The sequence below is a fragment of the Mytilus edulis genome, chromosome 1 (assembly GCF_963676685.1).
Source record: "Mytilus edulis chromosome 1, xbMytEdul2.2, whole genome shotgun sequence".
In the NCBI taxonomy this organism is placed as follows: Eukaryota; Metazoa; Mollusca; class Bivalvia; order Mytilida; family Mytilidae; genus Mytilus; species Mytilus edulis.
Window position 1 is genome coordinate 54,459,243 of NC_092344.1, and position 26,656 is coordinate 54,485,898.

At 31.8% G+C, this 26,656-nt stretch overlaps 1 protein-coding gene across 27 annotated transcripts in view; it reads left to right on the forward strand.

Moving 5' to 3' along the window:
* LOC139514078 (inositol 1,4,5-trisphosphate-gated calcium channel ITPR1-like) overlaps positions 1-26,656 on the forward strand; it is a 269,729-nt gene that overhangs the window by 24,965 nt on the left and 218,108 nt on the right. For 16 of the 27 annotated variants that reach the window (XM_071302866.1, XM_071302912.1, XM_071302962.1 and 13 more), the window contains exons 5-9: positions 2,226-2,261; positions 12,880-12,966; positions 16,715-16,873; positions 23,308-23,406; positions 25,907-25,990. In XM_071302866.1, the coding sequence (XP_071158967.1) occupies positions 2,226-2,261; positions 12,880-12,966; positions 16,715-16,873; positions 23,308-23,406; positions 25,907-25,990 (465 nt within the window). The remainder of the gene's footprint in view (positions 1-2,225; positions 2,262-12,879; positions 12,967-16,714; positions 16,874-23,307; positions 23,407-25,906; positions 25,991-26,656) is intronic. The other 11 variants (XM_071302867.1, XM_071302893.1, XM_071302981.1 and 8 more) reach the window with 1 other exon arrangement.

Sequence of the window (26,656 nt, forward strand, 5' to 3'; positions counted from 1 at the left end):
TTCGGTCAGTCATCACTTTGTTATATTCCAGCATAGATTTTTCATTTTGGTCTCATTCATTTTTGTCGAGCCTTTGACTTTAGTTGAAAAAGCGACTTAGCGATCCTACATTCCGTCGGCATCGTCGTCGGTGGAGTCCACAAATATTCAATCTGTGGTTAAAGTTTTTGAAATTTTTATAACTTTCTTAAACTATGCTGGATTTCTACCAAACTTGGACAGAAGCTTGTTTATGATCATTAGATAGTATCCAGAAGTTAATTTTGTAAAAAAAAAGAATTTTTTTCCGTATTTTACTTATAAATGGACTTAGTTTTTCTGCCAGGAAACAATACAACCTATACAGAAGCTTCTTGAAATCTTAAGATAGTATCAAGAGGAATATTTTTATTGATTTTTTTTTACTCATTTTTGTTGAGCCTGCCATTAACAGCAAAAGTAGGCGATACACTGGGTTCCGCGGAATCCTTACAAATTTTTTATATGATTCTCTTTAAATTACTATGAGTCAAGTCATCAAAATAATTTTTAAAAGAAATTTTTGATTAAAATGTGATTAAAATTTCTTCAAACCTACTCTAACTTAATACATTATATCTGAAGTATAAATAAAAACATGTATGTAGTAGCAGTTACTTCAAATTATGTGCATTTCGTAACTGTATCATATTTAAACTTAACCAGAAATGATAATGCCTCGTCTGTTGTGTTAAATATAAATCTCAAATAATCTGTTGAGTAAAAAAAAATTGAATTAATCTGGAAATGTTGTTCACACAATTAATTTTAAGGGACAACAAAAAATCTATATTAATAGCCTGCAATTTGTTTGCCTTTATTATTATAATTCTATAAGATTTTTATTTTGAACCATTTTCGGGATAAGCTGTTTTATCCTCAGATACAAAATGGAGCCGTTCATAGGGGAAAGAGGTGAAGTAAAAAGTAACTGAAGATAACCACATGCAAACTGAAATTTTCTTAATTCATATTTTTTTTTACCTGTCCATTCAGAGATCTAAAGCAGGTTTACCTAGCAAAATGGGCCAAACCAAGAGCTTAGAACCTTACCTTATGTTTTTGACAGGTCTGACTTCTATAGTTGTATTTATTTTTGAACAACATTATGTTATGCATTTTTCCCATACAAAATGAGAGGACACAAACATTGTAATGAATCTAAAATATGAAGAATTTTATTTAACATGAGGGTACCCAAATTGCACCTATTTTTACGGTTTTCACCGTTGTTAATTATGAGCCTGACAAAAATTTCCATTATGTGTGTATTTTGTAAATGTATCATTATTTACTATATGGTTTCACTAATTTAATTCTGAATCCATATTGAATTATAGAAAAATCAGTTTGAACTTACCTCCAAATGAAATTCAATGCTTAAATTCACATCCCAAAAATTTGATAACAGCTTTTTAGCTCACCTGGCCTAAAAGGCCAAATGAGCTTTTCTCATCACTTGGCGTCTGTCGCCAGCATCTGTCGTCGTTAACTTTTACAAAAGTCTTCTCCTCTGAAACTACTGGGCCAAATTTAACGAAACTTGGCCACAATCATCATTGGGGTATCTAGTAAAAAAATGTGTGCGATGACCCAGCAAACCAACCAAGATGGCCCCCATGGCTAAAATAGAACATAGTGGTAAAACCCCTTAAGGGGTAATTGCCCTTTAAAGTCAATTTTTAACAATTTTCATAAATTTTGTAAATGTTTGTAAATTTTTAACAAATAATTTTCCTCTGTAAATAATGGACCAAGTTCATTATAGATAGAGATAATTGTAAGTAGCAAGAATGTTCAGTAAAGTAAGATCTACAAACACATCACCATCACCAAAAAACAATTTTGTCATTAATCCATATGTGTCTTTTGTTTAATATGCACATAGACCAAGGTTTTAATTACCTTTGTTAAAAGATGTGCATAGTGTCAGATCATAAATTTACAACTAAAAGTTATTTGTTTTATAGTTTCTTAGTAAAGACACTTGCAAGATTTCTGCTGCTATTTTTGCTAAATAGGTGCAATTTATGTCTTGTAAAATTTTAAAAGATGTATTAATACCAACATATCTGAATATTTTACGAAAAAAACTGTAAACTAACAAATTAAAAAACTCTGGCCTTAGGGAGTAAAGAGAATTTCCTCAATGTCAAAATGTGTACTTCAAAATTTTGAGTCTTTTATGAAATCTGTTATGTTTTCAGAGTTTACAGACACCTGGCAATTTATTACTACTTCAGGTTGAGACTTAAATCAGAATGGTTTTTGCTGAGTGTTGAACATTGTAGTGTAATATGTTTGATCTCAGACAGCATCGTGTTTATAAGCTTCTCTATACTCATTTTATTTTTGACTTCCTATGAGTACTGTTATTCTCATTCATCATTATTAGTTTCTGATTATTACCTTGTAGCAAAATCTGTATTTAATTGATTGCATCTTTGTGTGCAGTTTTAACTTAACTTAAAAGCAACAAGATTTTTTTAGGAGGCTATTTAACTTATACATTGGAAATAGATGTAGAGAAATACAGTTGTTGGATGTAAAAATATGAAATATAACTTCTGCAATATATGTACTAAACATTAGAGCTATTTATTTTTACTGAATCTTTTTCTTTAAAGTTAATTCATTACATTGGGCATTGTGTAGACAATGTACTAATGTCAGTCTGTCTCAGTTCTATTTATGATATGTTTTGTCATGACAATAATTAGAAGTTACAAAATGAAGCTTTACATAAACTTGAATGCTTTTGAGTCTACTTTTGAATGTTTTGTGGTTTAGAAATTTCATATTTTAAAGTTTTTTGTATTAAATTATTATAAAACTTACTAACATAAAACAATTTCTCATCACACATTGAAAATTAATGATTTAAAATGTTTGATAAAATATATTGATCGATCATCAAACGTGCTATATAAGAAGATGTGGTATGATTGCCAATGAGACAACTCTCCACAATAGACTAAATGACACAGAAATGTTTGATCAGCTTGATTAAAAAAAATATACACAGTAGGATGAAAATGCATGATAGCTTGAGATATAAACACATTAATTAATTACTAATGAAGGTGAAATTGTGTGTAGCATTTGTTTATATTTATTTCATTAGATTTCCTTTAAGGCTTGACACAGCATTTAAAAAAAGTATGTTATGCAAATGCATGGGATCAATCAACCTCTTCATTGATTGACATTACAGAACATACCAAAATAACTGAATGTATCCTTTGTAAAGAAAATCACATTTATAAAAGACCAAGTCATTGAATGTCAATTAATCAGTTTGTACTGATTTTTGGGTACCTAGTTAAAACAAATAAAAGGGAATACAAGAAAATCCTGAGACTAAAATTGGAAACGTAAAAATACTTGCAAGCTAATTCTGTGGCCCATTTATCATGCCCATTCTTTAAATTGGTTTAAAAATATTTAGTACCCAAAGCTCAAGTTAAATTATTCATGGTATAAAGTTGCTTTAACTTGTCTTATGAGTAATAGGATAACTATATTCCGTATGTGCGTGCAAGGTCTGGATCCTCATGCCTGTCACACAGTTTTCATCTGGCCTTCACACAATTTCATGGATTAAGTTTTCATAGTCAAGTCTTTATATTAGATACTATATGCAAAAGGTCTACTGTATTTGGTGCATGAAATGATTGTAAGGTGTACATGCATGTCCACCTCTGGCAGGTGTCATCTGATCTTGACCTCATTTTTGTGGTCCAGTTGTTAAAGTAAAGTTTACATTGGCATCGTCGTCGTCGTCTGAAGACAGTGGTGTTCGCACTATAACTTTAGTTTAAGTTAATGGAAATCTATGAAATTTAAACACAAGGTTTATGACCACAAAAGGAAGGTTGGGATTGATTTTGGGCATTTTGGTCCCAACAGTTTAGGAATTAGGGGCCAAAAAAGGGCCCAAATAAGCATTTTTCTTGGTTTTCACACAATAACTTTAGTATAAGTACATAGAAATCTATGAAATTTTAAGACAAGGTTTATAAACACAAAAGGAAGGTTGGGATTGATTTTGGGAGTTTTGGTTCCAACTGTTTAGGAATAAGGGGCCCAAAGGGTCCAAAATTAAACTAAGTTTGATTTTAACAAAAATTGAATTCTTGGGTGTTTTTGATATGCTGAATCTAAACATGTACCGTCAGTCTTCACGCTTATTAGTGGCAGCCCAGGCAGCCCAGGCTTGTAATTTTGCTCTCGGCTTATAAAAATCATATCTACAGGCCAACAGAATCTAACTAAAAATTTCAAAAATTGAGCTCTGGGCCTGTAGATTTAACATTTCATCATAAAGACTGTACCGGTACTTAGATTTTTGATTATGGGCCCAGTTTTCAAGTTGGTTCAAATCAGGATCCAAAATTATTATATTAAGTATTGTATTGCACCATAACTTTAGTATAAGTAAATAGAAATCTATGAAATTTAAACACAAGGTTTATGACCTTAAAAGGAAGGTTGGGATTTATTTTTGGAGTTTTGGTCCCAACAGTTTAGGAATAAGGGGCCGAAAGGGTCCAAAATTAAACTTTGTTTGATTTCATCAAAAATTGAATAATTGGGGTTCTTTGATATGCCAAATCTAACTGTGTATGTAGATTCTTAATTGTTGGTCCCATTTTCAAATTGGTCTACATTAAGGTCCAAAGGGTCCAAAGTTAAACTTTGTTTGATTTTAACAAAAATTGAATCTTTGGGGTTCTTTGATATGCTGAATCCAAAAATGTACTTAGATTTTTTTATTATTGGCCCAGTTTTCAAGTTGGTCCAAATCGGGGTCCAAAATTAAACTTTGTTTTATTTCATCAAAAATTGAATAATTGGGGTTCTTTGATATGCCAAATCTAACTGTGTATATAGATTCTTAATTTTTGGTCCCATTTTCAAATTGGTCTACATTAAGGTCCAAAGGGTCCAAAATTAAACTAAGTTTGGTTTTAACCAAAATTTAATTCTTGGGCTTCTTTGATATGCTTTATCTAAACATGTACTTAGATATTTGATTATGGGCCCAGTTTTCAAGTTGGTCCAAATCAGGATCCAAAATTATTATATTAAGTATTGTGCAATAGCAAGAAATTTTCAATTGCACAGTATTCAGCAATAGCAAGAAATCTTCAATTGCACAGTATTGTGCAATAGCAAGAAATTTTCAATTGCACAGTATTGCGCTATAGCAAGAAATCTTCAATTGCACAGTATTGTGCAATAGCAAGTATATTCAATTGCACAGTATTGCACAATAGCAAGAAATATTTAATTGCACAATATTGCGCAATAGCAAGAACTTTTTTTCAATTGGAGTTATCTTTCTTTGTCCAAAATAGTAGTTGAATCAACTTAAATCATTGTTTTATACAATATACAATGTACATTCACTTTTACTACCATCTGATATATTAAAGCAATCTTTACCATTCAGTGATAACAAGCACTTTTTTTACATTTTAATATTTTATGATGTATGTAAATGAGTAGTTATTGTTGCAAACTCCATTAGTAATTTGAATTGAGATCAGTTTTGGAATAAGGGAAAAGGGGGATGTGAAAAAAAATTAGGGGGGGGGGGGGGTCAATTTTTTTTTAATTTCAGATTTCATAAATAAAAAGAAAATTTCTTCAAACATTTTTTTGAGAGGATTAATATTCAACAGCATAGTTAATTGCTCAAAGGCAAAACACAAATTTTGAGTTTATTAGACCACATTCATTCTGTGTCAGAAACCTATGCTGTGTCAACTATTTAATCACAATCCAAATTTAGAGCTGAATCCAGCTTGAATGTTGTGTCCATACTTGCCCATACCGTTCAGGGTTCAACCTCTGCTGTCGTATAAAGCTGCACCCTGCAGAGCACCTGGTTTGTTATTATCTTGAATATTATAATAGAGAGAGATAAACTGTAAACAGCAATAATGTTCAGCAAACTAAGATGTACAAATAAGTCACCATGACCAAAATTGTCAGTTTACCCTTTAAGGAGTTATTGCCCTTTATAGTCATTTTTTAACAATTTTCATAAATTTTTGTAAATTTTTGTAAATTTTAACATAATATTTTCCTATGTAACTAATGGGCCAAGTTCATTATAAATTGAGATAATTGTAAGAAGCAAGAATGTTCAGTAAAGTAAGATCTACAAACACATCACCATCACCAAAAAATAATTTTGTCATTAATCTATCTGTGTCCTTTGTTTAATATGCACATAGACCAAGGTGAGCGACACAGAGCATCTAGTTTAGACTAAATTTCAAATTGGGATTTATTCACCAATATCACAATGAATAACAGCTAATACAGTGACTAGATAGGAAATAAGTCTTTTTGTTGCAAATTTACGTTCCTGCGTATTATTCATGACGTCACAAATAGTACTCATTTTGATTTTCCACGAAAAAACAATGAAAATGGGTAAATTTCCATCAAATATTTTGACAGGAAACCTAGAGCGCATACGTCGACAAAAAAGATCTTTGGCAATAATGTTTGTAATGACATTTTACATGTCTAATTTGGATATTTAGGTTGTCGACGGCTGCGTTCTATGTTTTCTGATCTTAAATAAGACTGAAATCCTACCGATTTTGTCAAATTTCGCCAAAATCCCTTATTTTGACCTAACTTGGATGTAAAAATCAACGTTTTAGAATAAAACTGTGACAGAAATTGTTCTATGCATCTTTCTCACATGTCTTTAAGTCAACTTGAAACATTTTATATCTTGTAGCATTGAACTTTATAATTTGGGCCAAATATGACCATTACCGAACTTATACTCCTTTGATGGATAATACCTAAGACTTCAAATTAACAAAGGTCTTATCCATTCCAATTAATTTAATTTTATTTAATAGAGAGAAAAAATAAAAGGACCTAGAGCATTTATAAGTTAGGTGTGATGGAAGTTCGTTTGTTTAATACGATCATGATTAGCTTTTATTTGAACTCAAGTAGTTACATTTGAAAGCTCTACTGACTTGAGCTTATTACATGAATAAAGTTCAGAAATGATGATGTTCTGTTATACTATATGACATTTTGAAGAAACATTATGTGAGCTTATTTTGAATTAGTAAGATAAGATAATAAAAGGTTTATATTTTCTTCAGTTGTTTTCATAAACATGTTTATTGATAAATATTATAGTTACTGTACGTAAGAATCAATTGAAATGTTATATGCTGTAAACCAAATTATTTTTGCAAGCAATTTATTTTCGTGACTTTAACAAGTAGAAAAATAACGCAAATATAAATAGTTGCGGATATGTAAAACCAGGATCATTCCTAATCAAAATACATCAAGTAAATTAGGAAAACGCAAAATCAAAAAGCCATGAAGAGGGTAAAACGCGAAATAAAGTATCCGCAAAATTATTTGGTTTACAGTAATTGACTGTCTGTCTTCTGATTCATCATATATATGTACTCAAAACTGAAGTAATTGTAGTTGTTTTCAAGAAGTAATATGTATGTGAGGTATTTTTTAGAAGTTTCTTTTGAAACGGTATCTTAAATTTCCTTGATTTACCTATATATGTCCATGTCTTCCACACGAACAAATATAGACATTTGACATCAATAACACAGCAATCTAGCATCACAATAAAACCAGATAAGACATAAAGATTGCAATTATGAGTTTTTAACAAAAGGTTTGTGTGCAGTTTGTTTTTAAGCTCAAAATCATTGCAAATGTATCAAAGTACCTGTTGTGACTATCAAATATCTGCAATCCATGACAATTCTTTGAATATTTAAGATTAGAAAGAAAAGACTTCAAGTTCAAATTTACAAAGATGTTTTAGAGCAAATTCAATCTTTCACTTCTAATAATCAGGGTCTTCAATATTACCAGCAATAGTAAAAATATATTAGAGGTAACATAAAAAATGATAATATATAATATAAGGTCATTGTTAAAAAATATCAACTCTTTCCTTCATCATAACTGGGGAAAGGACACAAGGTTTCTCGAGCACTTTTGTTGGTCAAACAAAAAATGTTGATCTTTTCTTGACATTTAACTGATGTATTGTTCTTTTAACTTTCAGCAACTACTAATAGCCATTAAAATTTTAGAAAAAAAAATCAGACTTATTTTCCGTCCATTAAAAAACCCTGATTGTGGATATATCCACAGAGAAAAGTGGTATTACAGTATTTTTCTGCAGTACAAATCAAAGTTAGCCTTGAGTGTAAATCTTTGTTTAATACCCATTAGCCTTCTCTTAAACTCCAGTAAGTCCTGCTTTATCTATATATAGCTAGCAAATAACCACAACAGAAAGTGTTCTTAAACAAAGTAAAATGTATTTTACCTCCTGTTAAATATTTTATCTTCATTAAACTAGAATTGAAAATTTTGAAATTTAAATGTACAGAATTTTATTTGAAAGTCATTTACCTATCTGAGTTATGGTTATGGGTGTAGATATTATTAGTATTCTACTTGTACTTGTAGATATTGTAAAGTTGCTTGTTTACCTTAAGTCAGTTAACTATTTTATTAGAGGACACTGTTTACACAGGATTGGTGTAAGACATCATCTTTGAAAAATTATCTATATGACCAGCATTTATAAATCCAAATCTCAGTTTTATTAACGGCTGATTATTTACTGTACATCGTTTTTTTTTGTCCTTGTGTCTTGTTTCAGCCCTTGTTTGTATTAATTTAAATGCATAAAAAATTAAACCTAGAGCTTTTAAGAAGTTTCCCTATACATTCCAGCTTTGTCACTGTTTAAAAGGGTCATACTGTTGATTTATTAATATCAGTTGGATACCAATTTTCTTGGATTTTTTCAAACCATGAATTTGAATTTTCAATGAATTAAACGTTTTGTAGAGGAATATATATATATATACAGACTTTGCCAAAACAAAGAAATTAAATATCCACAAAAATGCCAGTTTTCCTCAATCCACAAAAATTGGTATACACGAAAAAAATAAATGATTCCACAGTACTTTATATTGTTACTTATTGAGTATACATGTATAAGTACTGGTGATTCAATACTAATCATTGGATACCATTTGTTATGGATTGTATGGGTACATGTGGACCATGAGTTTAAATGTTCAATGAAGTACAAATTTCCTAGATGCATTTTTTACAGATTTTGAAAAAACTCAAACATCAACAAAAATGCAAATTTTCATAAATCCAGGAAAATTTGTATCCACTAAAATGAATGAATTCACAAAACATGTACATGTATATGAATTGTTTTGTTCTTAAAAATTAAATGAAATAAAGTACAATCTGTCTTTTGTGTTGATTAATAGGTCTCTCAAGATTTCAGTTTTATTTTGATTTTATTAATAACTGTTAAATGTTATGTGTTCGATATACAGTGGATAAGTGTTTGTACGTTAAAAGGATATCATGAGCCCTGAGGGCAATCATCATGCCAACCAATCTAATGTAACGTGTACCCGGGCTGGAACGTTTAGATATTTTTATCCTCTGGATCGTACCAGTTTCCTGGGATTTGAAAAGCAATTCAAAAGTTCTAAAGTCAATAAAAAGTTTACACTATCACTATCAAATATGAAACAAATACTATACTACATAAAACGAATTTCAACACCTATCAACCTAACCCGAACTTGTTGAATTAAAACTGTTTAAAACCCTTTCAGTCCAATACTGTTTAAAACCAACTGTTTGAAACTAAAGTCTGAAACTTAAATGTATGGAACTGGTTTGAACATAAATGTATGAAACTGGTCTGAAACATAAATGTATGGAACGGGTCTGAAACCTAAATGTATGAAACTGGTCTGAACATAAATGTATGGAAATATGACCCATTTCCATTCTTAATTTTATGGTAGATGTCTCTATCTTCCAGCATATATATGCTCTACAGCCAGGAAAAGACGTGATCATCTATTCATGATTCTTCATCATCATGCTTCATCCCTCACCAACTTTGATAAGAAACAGCATTTATTGATCATGCAACATGGACAGTGTTCCGTGGGGAATTCAGACCTGCATCAAGTGCTAATATTGTGTCCATTTTTGTCCAACTGTTTAGGGACCTATGCGGTCGTATCAAGCTGTGCTCTGCGAAGCAATTTATTGAATATGGTAATACACAAAAGCAATAACTTGGCATAACTTGGGCTAAATCTATAATAGTTAGTTGCACATTGTTAGTAGTAGCTATTGTAGCAAAAGTTTCATAATTTCAATACAAACTCAAACATTGTTCGCTATTGTTGTTAAGAACGCAATAACCTCACATCATTTTGAATTGGGACACAAAAACGAATAACCACTTTTGCTCCTGGCAGCAACATGTGGAGGACAATTTTGAGGTTATTTCTATGCAAAACCTTACGTTTTCATAACGTTTTTGTAACAAATATGTGATAAGTTTAGATAATTCATCGGTGAAGGGGTCATGTGCTTTGTTTTTTTCTAAATTATATGACCGCAATATTTTTTTAGATCATATAATGGTATGATCATTCGTTGACATCAAAGACGTCCGGACAATAACTTTAGTTTACATGAATGGAACTCTTTGAAATTTAATAAAAAGGTTCAATACCACAAAAGGAAGGTTGGGATTGATTTTGTGGATGATGGTGCCAACAGTTTAGGAATTAAGGGCCAAAAAGGGGCCAAAAACAAGCATTATTGTATTTTCTGAACAATAACTTGTGTGTAAGTGTATGAATTTCTCTGACATTGTACCACAAAGTTCCAAATCACAAAAGGAAGGCTGGGATTGAGTTTAGGGGTTATTGCCCAATTCATACTGGAATTAGGGGCTGAAAAAGGGCTAAACACAAGCATTTTTCTAGTTTCCAAACAATAACCTGTGTTTAAGTGAATGGATCTCACTGAAATTGTACTACAAGGTTCCATGCTACAGTGGAAAAGCTGGGATGGAGTTTGGGGGTAACTGCTTCAAGGGGGAATTCAAAAAGATTGGGGGGGGGGGGGCTTCCAATTTTTTAAAGGGTTTAATTTTTTTTCATAATTTCTCAAATTTCAAATTTTTGAAAAGTTTCAAGAAGAAATCTTTAATTGCACAGTATGGCGTAATAGATTTGTAAGATCTTGACATTTGTTTTGTGTCAGATCAGAAACCTTTTATCACAATCCAAATTCAGACAGTATCAAGGTTGAATGTTTTGTCCAAATTTGCCTCAACTGTTCAGGGTTCAACCTCTGTGGTTGTATCAGGCTGCACTCAGTGAAGCATTTTATTTTTATATATATATTCTTTTTTACATATCAACTCTAAATTAGTAAAATACCAGCATAACAATGTTAAATCTGCAAACTTGCCAAAGCAATTTTTTGTTCTTCCCACATCTGGATTCCAACTCATGCTTTTGTGATATTGAGACGACACTGCCTGCACTGTTTCCATCGCTCTAGATCGCTCGGTCTCCTAGAGTGAACTTATAATTCAGCTTTCAGTGGCTTAGTTTTACTGTTCCTTGTAAGTAGAATCTAGAGTTGTAAAATTGTACATGATATATTAAGCATTATGATTATGGTGGAATTGATTGCAGACAAGTTAAATATCTATTGTAATGGATCATAAGATACAGTCACAGAAATAATTATTTCGATCAATACTCACAAACAAGTGACAACTAATGACAAATCCATCCATTGGATCACCAGTGAGGTGATGATACACAGCTGAAAACACATTTGTATTCATAACAACTCTAAATCAGCACAACAATGTTTATAAATCTGCAAATTTGCAGAAGCAATTTTTTGTTCTTTCTGCAATTTTGATTGGAAGACCAAGCTTACCTTTACAAAATATAATTAGTTATTTGTTTTGACTACACTTAATGTTAATAAAAAACTATCACTTTATTATTTATGTATGGATAATAAAAGCTGGGGTATCTGCTGAGCTGCATTATATCCAGCTTGCTTTCTACAACTTATCATACCCCCAGGAACGAAGTTCTATTAAATTGTTATACCCTACGAAACTAATGTCTTTGACTCATTTGAACTTAGTATTTTGACCTTAATATACTTCTGCAACAGTTTGTCATGGCAGCTCCTCTGAATTCATATATACAAAAGAATTTCATGAGACTCTGTAGATAATAACTATGCATGAAAATCAAATGATTTTTGATCAGATTTCCACTCCTAATATCCTGTATTAAAAGACTTAATGAAATGTGTGCTTCTTTTAAGTTGAATATCTTTTTTTTCACCTTTTTAGCTCACCTGCCCGAAAGGCCAAGTGAGCTTTTCTCATCACTTGGCATCCGTCGTTGTCCGGCGTCAGTCGTCGTCCGTCGTCGTCGTCCTGTGTTAACTTTTACAAAAATCTTCTCCTCTGAAACTACTGGGCCAAATTTAACCAAACTTGGCCACAATCATCATAATACACTCACTGAAAGAGAAAAAATAACTAAAAAACATGCTAATAACACCTGCATATCGTTGTTATTTGTTTTGTGATGTCAGGAGTAGAACAAGGGAAAATAGTACAAAGATGATGTGCTTATCATGCATAGAAATATTTAATGAACAATTTCAGGTAAAAAAGAAGAGATTGAATAGTTAACAGTAACTTATACTAAAAAACTTACTCAAGGTCTTAATCTGCTTACTATATGTATTATTAACCTCATTATCTTGCCATTGCAGAATATCATGTGAAACTAGTACAATATATATTTGTGATAAATTGCAGTTTTATAGTTACAGTTTTAGATAACGATAATGTAATTTTTAACAGTTTATATCATCAGAGTTGCTATGATATATTGTGAAAAATGAGAATATAATGATAATTTATCTTTATATATTTAGCATGCTGCAGAGTTGGAGAAAAAACAGAATGAACAAGAATATAAGAAACAACTTGGCAATGACATTCAATATGGCAATGTGGTTCAGGTACATTCTAAATAGAATTATTTCATGTATGTGTTGAGTACATAAGATCTCTTTTTTTTAAATACTAGAGGTCATGTCAGTGATAAAGGATAGATTGGAGAACATAGATTTAGATAATGAATTCAACATAAAAAGGGATATTAAAAATCAGCAAAAAACTGTTCAGTACAAACTGACTACATCAACCACCAACAACTAACTCCTCTGAAAAAACAGACGTACAAAGAAACACAACAACTAACAACACTTTGTTGAGGTAGACTGACTTAGTACAGGCTCACAATGTGGTGGAGTATAACCAGTTTTGTGTGCTCACAAACCTTTCCCTTTGTGTATCTAGTACAAAAGTCCTTACCCAAAATCACATAATAAAACTCTGCAGAGTACAGCTACCAAGAGGACCAGACTTGAGTTCATTAAAAGAAAGGCACAATATTTCAAAAGCAGGGTCTGAATGTGCTCTCTACTTCACACAGCTAGCTTCAGCTGTAGATTTATTATAAATACAACTGCAAAAATTATTTTGGGTTCTTATAATAGTAGGAAGTTGTTGTCTGTGTCGTCATCCCAAGACACATTTGTTTTCCTGGACTATAGCTTAAGTTAAGGTGAATGATTCTCTATGAAATCTTACAAGAAGGTACAATACAATATAAGGAAGGTAGGGATTGATTTCGGGTGTTGTGTCATATATTTTTCTTCCCAATTTTTGGAAATTTCAAATTTTTAAGGTAATAACCTTAGTTACCAGACATATTTGACACGCCAAAGGCTGAATTTAAAAAAAAAAAATAGAGACTAAAAGATGTATGATTGCCAATAAGACAACTAGCTGTCCACTACTAGACCAGAGGAACCTGAAGGAAAAGGACGTAAATAGATAAGTTCAGTGAGTTTTGTTGTCTCGCTTGACATAAAAAGCGAGACATATTATATAGGTATGCTGTTTCCAGTGTTGGTAAAGGTGGCTGCGTCAACAATGTATTAATTTGTGATTAGGTCTAGTTTATGGTGAACCACTAGTGATAAGTCAAAGATATTTAATATGCAGTTGTATTAGTATTGGCACATCTCACTACCATGGAGATTATTTGGCCCTGCCCCCTCAGTTACAGTCTATTGACTTTGAAATTTTGCTTATTGTTCATGTATTAGTTTGTGATAGGTCAGTTTGTGAGAAACCACTAGTGGTTAGTTAATGATAATTGGTATGCAGTTGTATAAGCATTGACATATCTCATTTCCATGGAGATTATTTGGCCCTACCCCTCAGTCAAGGTCTTTTGACTGAAATTTTTCCTTAGTTTTCAATTGTATTAGTTCGTGAGTAGGTCAGTTTATGAAGAACCACTTGGAGTAAGTTAATGATAAGTGGTATGCAGCAGCATAAGCATTGGCATATCTCATTTCCATGGAGATTATTTGGCCCAGCCCCCTCAGTCATGGTCCATTGACTTTAAAACTTTTGCTTAGTTTTCATGTATTACTTAGTGATTAGGTTGGTTTATTGGGAACCACTAGTGTTAGGTCAATGATATTTGGTATGCAGTTGTATTAGCATTGGCACATCTCATTTCCATTGACGAGTATGTGACACCGCCCCCTCAGTAATGGTCTATTGACTTTGAAATTTTGCTTAGTTTACATGTATTTATAAGTTTGTGTTAAGGTTTGTTAAAAGGAAACTACTTATGATAAGTCAATGGTATTTGGTATGCAGCTGTATTAGAATTGGCACCTCTCATTTCAATAGAGATTTTTTAGCGATGTACCTTCATGGTTCATTGACTTTTGATGTTTGCAAAACTTACATATTAAAGTGTTGCTGTTTTAATTTCAACATTTGCATTATCGAAATACAAAAAAAGCGAGACATATTTCTGTGATAACAGTTTATTTTAATGACAAACCATGAGGCTTTTGCTGGATAAGGAATTGAGCAGACATTTACAAGATGAAATGGAAGAATTAATTAGCCATATTTGGTTAATTTCTTCACTACAGCTGACTGGTTTTCTCAAAGTTATCTGACTGACAAAAATAAATTGACATAACAGGAATTTTGAGATATAAGTAGTAGATATAATACAAATATCTTAGACAAAAAATAGATTTTGAAATAACAGGAAATATGAAACAAAATTGTTTACAAGAAAAAGAAAGCAAATGCATATTAAAACACAGATAGTTAAAAATGTTGACTGCCCTTAAGAATATTAATTTTGAACCAAAAACAGCTTTTGTACTACAGCAAGATAGAGTTTATTAGATAAAGCCTTATAGGACATTAGATTTTTGGTACAGACCTGCAACTGCAATCACCCCCCCCCCCTTTTTTTTCCCTCCCCCCTTTTTCCCTCCACAACAAGTTTTATAAGCAATTTTAACAGAAGATGAAGAAACTATTTTAAAGTGTTTTGTTTGTACTACTTATTTCCATATTCATAATCCTTTATTTGTAAATTTCTTTAAGATTTTTACGCCACCACGACAAAATGTCTAGGGCATATTAATTTAATCCAACCGTCCATCCATCAGTCCTTTTGTTTGTCCATCTGTGTGTCTGTCTGTCCAGATTAGGATACATTGTTTGTCTGGCTATCTCCTCCTACTGTTTTGGAGGTACAACTTTGATATTTTGTAGGATGTTCATAATGAAGGTGTTCATGGCCACAGGATTTTGATTTTTTTGGTGATATTATGAAAATGACAGGTAGTTGGACTTTGTTTGGTACTAGCTGCATAAAGAGAGGATGGGAGGTTCATTGAACATATCTAGTTTAAACTGTTTGTTATAAAGATAAATGATACATGGTTTAATTTTCTTAAAGCGGTTTTACCTGTCAGATTCATGTTCATCGATTTGACTCAATTTCTCATAAAAATAAAACGTATATCCAAATTATAAAAAGCATAAAATCAACCAATTCAAATGCAAGGACTGGATAACATGTATTAGCATTTCAAGTGTATTGTAGTGTAGAAGCAGGGGAGGATCCAGCCATTTTAAAAAGACTATATGTCCCCATTCAAATGCATTGATTAAAAAAAAGGGGGGGAGGGTTCCAACCCCTTGAACCCTCCCCCTGGATCCGCCACTGAGAAGCCTTCTAATTTACCATAATCATCGTTTTTACCTGTATGAAAATTGTTTTTGCAGATCAATCAAACATTTTTTTTTCAATTCCTATGTTGACATTCTTTCCTTTTAATAATTCAACAGGTCTTATTCATAATTCATGCATTACTTATCTCTAGCTAAGAGGTTACATTGAAGGTCATATGAATACAGAATTAATGAGATCAAATTATTCACTTGCAAGAGAAAAAATCATTAGCAATGGTTCTGAGCTTATTTTGACAAATTGAACCAAACTGGTTTCTAAAAGCCAATAATTTATATCACTATTTAATTTACAATAATGATTGAATAAAAAAATAAAATACTTTTTTTTTTATATCTCATAGCTATTGCCCTTTTACTCTATATCTAATACAATTTTGCCATTGAAATAAAATGCCCAATATATATATATATATATACCTGTTGAACAGTGTTGATGAAAACGTACAAGGAACAATTATTTAGCAGACTGTGTTATAATATATGTTGAAGGTTTCTGGACTGCCATTATGAACTGAGCTGCCTATTTAAACCAAGTTTGAATATATATGATATAAATGTTTAAAAATTTATTTTGACCTCAAAAACATATTGCTTGCAGCATGTTTTATAAATGTTTTCCAGCTATTACATCTCAAAAGCAACAAGTACCTGACAGTAAACAAAAGACTCCCTGCCTTACTTGAAAAGAATGCAATGAGAGTAACACTAGATGTGTCTGGAAATGAAGGATCTTGGTTCTATATCTCTCCATTCTACAAACTTAGACAATCAGGAGACACTGTAAGTCTTTCAAAGAACTAGAGTAAAGTAAAATCTGCTTTTGTCAACTTTTCTATACACCATTATGGCAGTCCTAAAGTTAGTAAGAAACCAATTTTCATGGCATTAATAATAGAAAGTTTACTTACCATTTCTTATGTAAACGACATGATTTACTTACAGAAGAGAATCTTCTTGTTATGTTACTTGAATGTTGGATAAAAATCACATCATGAAGCAATTGCTGATGTTTACTCTATCTGAAAAACTTTGTTCAGACATTTTTTTTTAAATATCAAAAATAAAATCATTTTTCCTAAATGATAAATGGAAAACCAAATCAAGAAGTGAACTTTCTTATAGAAAGCACTTTATACTGTAAAGTGTGAAATTTCGTAAGGGTTGATTTTTTATACGACCGCAAATTTTTTGTTTGTTTTTGGTCATATATTGGTATCTTGTTGTCGTCATTGTTGTCATTGTTGTTGTCAGCTTCATCCAAAGATAGAATTGAGAATGGAAATGGGGAATGTGTCAAAGAGACAACAACCCGACCAAATAAAAAAACAACAGCAGAAGGTCACCAACAGGTCTTCAATGTAGCGAGAAATTCCCGCACCCGGAGGCGTCCTTCAGCTGGCCCCTAAACAAATATATACTAGTTCAGTGATAATGAACGCCATACTAATTTCCAAATTGTACACAAGAAACTAAAATTAAAATAATACAAGACTAACAAAGGCTAGAGGCTCCTGACTTGGGACAGGCGCAAAAATGCGGCGGGGTTAAACATGTTTGTGAGATCTTAACCCTCCCCCTATACCTCTAACCAATGTAGAAAAGTAAACGCATAACAATACGCACATTAAAATTCAGTTCAAGAGAAGTCCGAGTCTGATGTCAGAAGATGTAACCAAAGAAAATAAACAAAATGACAATAATACATAAATAACAACAGACTACTAGCAGTTAACTGACATGCCAGCTCCAGACTTCAATTAAACTGACTGAAAGATTATGATTTCATCATATGAACATCAGGCACAATCCTTCCCGTTAGGGGTTTAGTATCATACCATCATAACATATATGAGAAGAACATAACCCGTGTCATGCCAACAACTGTTTTTAGAATAAATGTGTTTAGTTCCGACGCAAAGACCTTATCAGTGACTCAATATTAACGCCAAAATATGCAATCTTTAATGACTTGACAACAGTATCGTAATTATATCCCTTCTTAATAAGTCTATTCATAGGTTTTGTAAGTTTCTGAGGTGAATACTGACACCTTTGTGCTTTATAAAGAATATTTCCATAAAAAATTGGATGTGAAATACCTGAACGTATAAGAAGTCTGCATGTTGAGCTATATTTACGAATGATTTCTTTATACCGATGATAAAATTTAGTAAATGTTTTGACTAGTTTGTGATATTGAAAACCCTGGTGTAATAATTTTTCAGTAATACATAAATTTCTCTCGTTAAAATCTAAAACATTGTTACATACACGAGCGAATCGTACAAGTTGAGATATATAAACACCGTAAGATGGTGACAAGGGAACGTCACCAGATGGTTTCCGGATAATAACTTAAGTATAAGTTAATAGAAATCAATAAAATTTTAAGACAAGGTTTATAATCACTAAAGGAAGGTTAGGATTGATTTTTTGGGTTATGGTCCCAACTGTTTAGTTTAGGAATTAGAGGCCAAAAGGGGCCCAAATAAGCATTTTTGTAGTTACAGACAATTATTTAACTTGTGTTAAAGTGTATGAATCTCTCTGAAATTATACCACAAGTTTCCATTCTACATAGGGATGGTTAGAATTGAATTTAGGGGGTTATGGCAAAACCATATAGGAATAAGGGACAAAAAAAGGGGGAAAACAAGGTTTTTTTTCTGGTTAAAGGACAATTGAGACAATTTAAAAGCAGTGTAAGGGAGGTAATTAAAATATACAATGTTTGATTACCTTTTACATTGCTTTTAAATTATGTATAAAGAAATTTTGTAATTTTGTGGTTAAGAAGTTACTACTAAATTTATGATAATTAAGAGATATTGAATTTAGCCATAGTTTTGTATGTCATTTTCTATTTTTAGACTTATTTAAATGGGTAATTTTGGGTGCAAATTCCAATGAAAATTTGAATTGAGATTATGACCAAGCTTGAGGTAAAGAAACTTTTGTTATGAAAAAGGGTGGGGGAGGTAAAAAAAAAATGGGGGTTAAAAAAGAAATTGTGGGAGGCCAGGGGGATAAAAATATTTTGTAAAAAACAAGGGGGTAATTTTTTTTTCTTTCTATTTTTTGGTTGGGGTTGTTTGGAAAAAGGGTGAGAAAAAAAGTTGGAAAAAAAGGTGATGGTTTTTATACGCCCGTCAAAATTTTGACAGGACGTATTATGGTATACAAATGTCCGGTGTCCGTCCGTCTGTCCGGCGTAAACATGTCGCACCGTAACTTGAGAACGACTTATCCAACTTTCATGAAACTGAATATAGTTGTTTCTTATGATGGTCAAATGATCTGTATACATTTTGGTGAAAATAAGATTTAAACTTTTTGAGTAAGTTTGTAACTAAAACAGGGGTGTGTTTTTTTTCACATGTCACGGTCCGTATCTCAAAAACGTTTCTTGATTATTGCTTAAAACTTTACACACTTCTTAGTTATATTAATCTTAATATCTGTATACTTTTTGGTGATGATTCAAAATTTCATTTTTAGCTCACCTGGCCGAAAGGCCAAGTGAGCTTTTCTCATCACTTGGCGTCTGGCGTCCGTCGTGCGTCGTCGTCCGTTGTCGTCCTGCATTAACTTTTACAAAAATCTTCTTCTCTGAAACTACTGGGCCAAATTTAACTAAACTTGGCCACAATCATCATTGGGGTATCTTGTTTAAAAAATGTGTCCGGTGCCCCGCCAAACCAACCAAGATGGCCGCCATGGCTAAAAATAGAACATAGGGGTAAAATGCAGTTTTTGGCTTGTAACTCAAAAACCAAAGCATTTAGAGCAAATCAGACATGGGGGTAATATTGTTCATCAGCTCAAGATCTATCTGCCCTGAAATTTTCAGATGAATCGGACATTTTGTTGTTGGGTTGCTGCCCCTGAAATGGTAATTTTAAGGAAATTTTGCTGTTTTCGGTTATTATCTTGAATATTATTATAGATAGAGATAAACTGTAAACAGCAATAATGTTCAGCAAAGTAAGATCTACAAATAAATCAACATGACTAAAATGGTCAGTTGACCACTTTAGGAGTTATTGCCCTTTATAGTCAATTTTTAACCATTTTTCGTAAATCTTAGTAATCTTTTAGAAAAATCCTCTCTAAAACTACTGGGCCAAATTTAACCAAACTTGGCCATAATCATCATTGGGGTATTTAGTTAAAAAAATGTGTCTGGTAACTCGGCCAACAAACCAAGATGGCTGCCATGGCTAAAAATAGAACATGGGGGTAAAATGCAGTTTTTGGCTTATAACTCAAAAACCAAAGCATTAAGAGCAAATCTGACAGGAAGTAAATTTGTTGATCAGGTCATGATCTTTCTGCCCTGGAATTTTCAGATGAATCGGATAATCGGTTGTTAGGTTGCTGCCCCTGAATTGGTAATTTTGAGGAAATTTTGCTGTTTTTTTTAGTTTTTGTCTTGAATATTATTATAGATAGAGATAAACTGTTACAGCAATAATGTACAGCAAAGTAAGAACTAAAAATAAGTCAGTATGACCAAAATAGTCAATTGACCCCCTAAGGAGTTATTGCCCTTCATAGTCAATTTTTAACAATTTTCTTAAAATTTGAAGATTTTCAATAACATTTTCCACAGAAAGTACTGTTATAGATAGAGATAATTGTAAGCAGCAAGAATGTTTAGTAAAGTAAGATTTACAAACACATCACCATCACCAAAACACAATTTTGTCATGAATCCATCTGTGTCCATTGTTTAATATTCACATAGACCAAGGTGAGCGACACAGGCTCGTTAGAGCCTCTAGTTGAGTTATTGAGTATTTTGTAAAAAAGGGGGAGGGTTTTTTTACATGTCCTGCCGTATCTCAAAAACGATTTATGATTATTGCTTAAAACTTTACACGCTTCTTTGTTATATTAATCTAAAGATCTGTATACTTTTTGGTGATGACTCAAAATTTTATTTTTGAGTTATTGAGTATTTTGTAAAAAAGGGGAGGTTTTTTTTTACATGTCGCGCTGTATCTCAAAAACAATTTATGATTATTGCTTGAAACTGTACACACTTCTTTGTTATACTAATTTAACCCTTAGACTGCTGCATTCATTTCTATTGTACTTTTGTGTATTGCTGAATAAAATTTTGATCACTGATGAAATAAACATGTCCACTTACAATTGCTGTATCTTTGTAAATATTGAATATTCATCAATAAAGTTATATAAAAAAGTATTGTTAGATTCTGTATTTTTTATTTATTTTATTTTTGTTTGAGTCTCTGGTCATTTTTTACTTGTACAGGTGCAAATAGAGGTAAACAAAGGTAACTTATTTTTTTCATGTTTTATTAACGAATCCATCAATGTAAAAGTATCCATGACTTTAGAATTGAACCAATATATAAAAATCTCTTTTATGAACTAGTTCCATTGTGATTATCAAAAAAGAAAAGTTTCTTCTAGAACCAACAGCCTTTTTGATGCAAATATTTTCCGGTATTTTCCTCCGACTTTCACTGCGCCGACTTTTACTTCCATGTACAAATATATTTATACGACAAGTTCATTGTTATAGCTTTCATCAATAAATAATCTTGACAAACTTAAAGGTCGGATCTATCGATGTCAGTCAATATTGATTCACATTTGAAAGGCGAAATGATAAACATCGCAAATCCTGTTTTATGTCATCCATTTTGGACAAGGTCTGGTAATCCTGGTGGTTCTCGCTTTAAAAGTCTTTTGTTCGCAGTTTTGATAGAATATTTCTATTTCCATCTATTATATCTTCTGTTCTCGTCCAAATCCTTTTTATCGGCCGCGGCTGTTAAATTGTTATCATTGAAATACTTCTGAACGTGTTGGCCATTTCTCCAAATAATATCCGCCATTTTGTCACTTTTTTCATAAAAAATTATCACTTTCGGTTTTATCGCTTATACCTGATTTAAAGTCAAGAGACACTCGAAAGAACGCAGATTTTTAACCAATCAGAATCTATACAAGTCGAAACTGCCGCAATCTCATGAATATTGACTCCGCCCATTCCATGGTAACTGTGTAAACAAACAAGTTACGGAAAACGACTATAGTCGCGTGTAGCAGAAGCGGACTGCTCTATCGGAACGACAGTAGTCGCGCGTAGCAGTCTAAGGGTTAAAGATCTGTATACTTTTTGGTTTGATTCAATATTTTATTTAAGTGATACATGTATTTGTAAAAAAAAAACAGGGTGGGGGGGGGGGGGGGTTTCACATGTCCCGCCGTGTCTCAAAAACAATAAATGGTTATTGCTTAAAACTTCCTCAGAAACTATTTATGATTATTGCATAAAACTTCCACACAAGACGTTGGGCGTATCATGCGCTCATGGCGCAGCTGTTTATTTTTATTTTGGGTAGGGTTGTTTGAAAAAAGGGTGAGGGAGGTGAAAAAAGGTGGGTAGATTTTTTTTTAGGGGGGCGAGGGGGGGGGGGGTCAATTTGCAACAGCAAAGGAATTGCACAAAAGCAAAACATTGAGCATAGATTCAAATCCTATGTAAACCAATTCTAAGTTCTCCATTGTTTTGTTATAAAAAAATGTGGTGTTAAGTTGTAAATTTATTTTTAGAACTTGTTTTTAATGATGATAAAGGAATTTATTTTTTAGATATTACTATTAAATTTTGCTTATCAAGGTTTTCAATTTTTAGCCATGACTACAATGTATGATGTCATTTTCTATTTGATACTTTTATGTATTTAAATGGGTTTTTCTTTTTTTTTGTTGTTTAAGAGTTACCTCCCTTAAAATAATTTTGTTTTAATTTTCTAAGATGCAGGACTTTAGTGCAAAAAAAGAGCCAAAAAAAAAAGCATTTTTAAAGTTTCCAGACAATAACTAATGTTAAAGTGTATGGATCCAATATTTTGCAAATGGTTCATATTTTTTTTTCAACATATTTTAAATTTTTGAAAAGTTTCAAGAAGAAATCTTCAATTGCACAGTATTGCACATTAAATTTGTAAAATCTGTTACCACATTTATTTTGTGTCAGAAACTTATATTATGGCAAAAATTTAATTACAATCCAAATTCAGGTAGTATCAAGTTTGAATATTGTGTCCAAATTTGTACACAAACTGTTCAGGGTTCAACCTTTGCAGTCATATCAGGCTGTTCATTTTATTTTAATTTGAAATAGGTTTTTACTGTGACATAATAACATATGTGGTGAAATGTTTTATTTGTAGGTTGTGGTTGGAGACAAAGTGGTATTGAACCCAGTCAATGCAGTTCAACCTCTTCATGTTAGTAACTATGAACTGGCAGATAACCCTGGATGCAAAGAGGTTTGTTTTTTGTTACAAAAATGTACATCTATAGGAAAATATTTGGTACATTATTATCCACATAAGTATCACTTATATTTTTTGTTAGTTAAAATAAAATTGATTTTGAGTGACTTAAAGTTTTTGAAGAAAAGTTCAGGTTTAGGTCACTCAATATTCATTAACACCTAAGTCTGACCTGACTAAATACACTTCTTAAAATGTATGACAAATAAGTGTTCGAACTATATTTCATGGTTCAATATATAATAAGGTTATATTTTGGTTTATGGCATGTTCAAATTTGGGGTTTAATGTAGATCGTAATGAATTTGTGGTCAAATCAACTTGAACTTATGGGACATATATATAAAATAAGAAGATGTTGTATGATTGCTAATGAGACAATTCTTCATCAGTTAACAAATGATGTAGAAATTGACAACTAGGTCAAATACTTTCTTTAGCAATGAGCAAAGCCCATTTAAAATAGTAAGCTTAAAGGGCCCAGAAATGACACCTGTTAAACAATTTAAACAAACAAAAAATCATTTATATTTACATTTAATCGAATATTTATTTTTTTAATTTTTTTTCCTACTAACTTCTTTAAGAATTCACAGTTATGACATAGTGTTTATAAAAGAGGGAAATATTGTGTAAAAATTCTTCTTTTATGAATATTTGAAACAAAACAAAATTACAATTTAGTTTTTAATGTTTAATTTGTAGCTAGTGCTAAAAGGGGTATTAGATGTCTAATTCATGTTCACCTATTTGACCCAAGCTATCATATGTGTTTAATAAAGAACTAAAACAATCATTCATTACAAAATGTCCCAAAAAAACTAACAATGCATGGACTCTTTATCATGTATAAGCATTTTCATATAGATATAAGAAGATGTGGTACATGTATGAGTGCGAACAAGACAACTCTCCATCTAAGTCATAATTGGTAAAAGTAAACCATTATAGGTTAAAGTAAGGTCTTCAACACAGAGCATTGGCTCACACTGAACAGCAAGCTATAAAGAGCCCCAAAAATCACAATTGTAAAACCAATCAAATAGGAAAACCAATGGTCTAATCTATAAAAGAAAAATGGAATCGAGAAACAAGTTATGTACCACATCAACAAACGACAACCTCAGGTTCCTAACTTAGGACAGGTTCAAACAAATGCCAGGGATTTAATGTCTAAATATGTACCAACCTTCACCTTCACCTGAAACAAAAGTATAACATCACATCAGAGAAAGACACACAATAAAATATCAATTGAAATGGCTTTACTCAATCAAAAGACTTTTAACACAAACAAGTGAACATACACTGAAAAAAAACCAAAATCAATAAAGTAAGGGATGAGATGTCCAACAACATCAGAAAGACAAACCTAACTTGGACAAAATCCTGCCAAATCAGCATTTGTGCATATAATTAGAAAAAGGAATTATTAGAATCTGGAAATTTTGGTTTCTGAAAACTTGATATGAAATATATGTTGAAAACTAACCAAATTAAAGAGGGAAAAGGGGGTGGGAGCTAGCCATGCATTCATTTTTTATGCCCCATTTATTATGCCCCATTTATTGGCATTATGTATTCTGGTCTGTGCGTCCGTTCGTCCATTTGTCCGTTAGTCCATTCGTTCATTCGTCCGTTTTTCCTTTCGTCCCACTTCAGGTTTAAGTTTTTGGTCAAGGAAGTTTTTGATGAAGTTGAAGTCCAATCAACTTAAAACTAAGTAAACATGTTCCCTATGATATAATATCTCTAATTCACACAGTTTTGGAGGTCAAGCTGTGTTGTACAAGAATCTATAAAATATTTTGGGATGCTATGAAGAACAAAGACTCTAAATTCATTCAAGTGTGGACATCACAATATAGCAACTAATTACATAACAATTATTATTATTATGATTATGTAATAATTATGTCATAATGAAATTATTACAATTTGAAAGATTAATCTTTCCTCTTTCTTTTGGTACCTTATTTATAAAATATAAAGAAGGATGAAATGAATTACATCAGTTTAAAGTTATCTGATTTGGAGTGAAAAAATCTTTGTATTGTGCTACCTTCAAGTGTACAATTCTTGCCAAATATATATACTTCAGATTAAAACTTAAATATGGAAAATTTATATGAAACTAATTTGTGTGATAACTAATGAGCCATGTATCTACCAAACATCAAATGTTAATGTTCAAAGTTAAATGCAACACCATATCTAAGTTCTAAATGCCAAATTTAAACCTACCAAAAACACTGGACTAACTCCATGAAATTTGAGGAGTTCGATTGTTTACTATTGAAGAAAAGAGAAAGAATGATGACATCAGCTTTGGTTAAGAAAGCTTAAATCTATTGTAAGTTCCTCCCTCTACTCCTCAGATAGTGGCCTCATTTGCACCCAAGTATAACAACTTTTTCTTGGAATTTATACATTCATTATACATGTATGATTTACTTCTATAAAAAGATGGTATGATATTGAATATGTATTTCAGGTCAATGCTGTAAATTGTTCAACATCATGGAGATTAACTTTATTCATGGATTACAGAGAAAATGTAGAAGATGTGTTAAAGGGGGTTTGTATATCATTGTGTTCATTTAAACTTCACCTATTTTTGTCTCGCCTTGACAGAGTCAAAAAGCGAGACATAGGTATGCTGTTTCTGTTGAAAGACCTATTGTTTTTGTTCTGATTATTATTAGGTCTTTCCACTTTTCTGTGGAAAGACCTATTGTATTTGTTCTGATTATTATTAGGTCTTTCCACTTTTCTGTGGAAAGACCTATTGTATTTGTTCTGATTATTATAAGGTCATTCCACTTTTCTGTGGAAAGACCTATTGTATTTGTTCTGATTATTATTAGGTCTTTCCACTTTTCTGTTGAACAAAATTCTTTTTACAAATTGTTCGTTACATCATTTTTGTCTAAAACTAAAGGAGTTAAAGAGAAATTTAAAAGCAAAAAATATGAACAAAATAAAACAAACAGGTTAGCCAATAAGGCAAAATTTTCATACGAGTCATTGCCATTAAATGTTGTGTTTTTTTTATTTCGAAACTTTAATGAGGGTGGTAAAGGGTTATTTTCGTGCAACATGATCGCCGTTTTTTATTTCATGTTCAACGATTTTTTACTTTTTTATTTGACGTTCAGTCGTGCAAGACGGGTGCCTCGTTCAATGTGTTCTGCTTATTTAATTTTACGTGCATCGTGATTTTCAAAGTCTTATTTTGCATGCT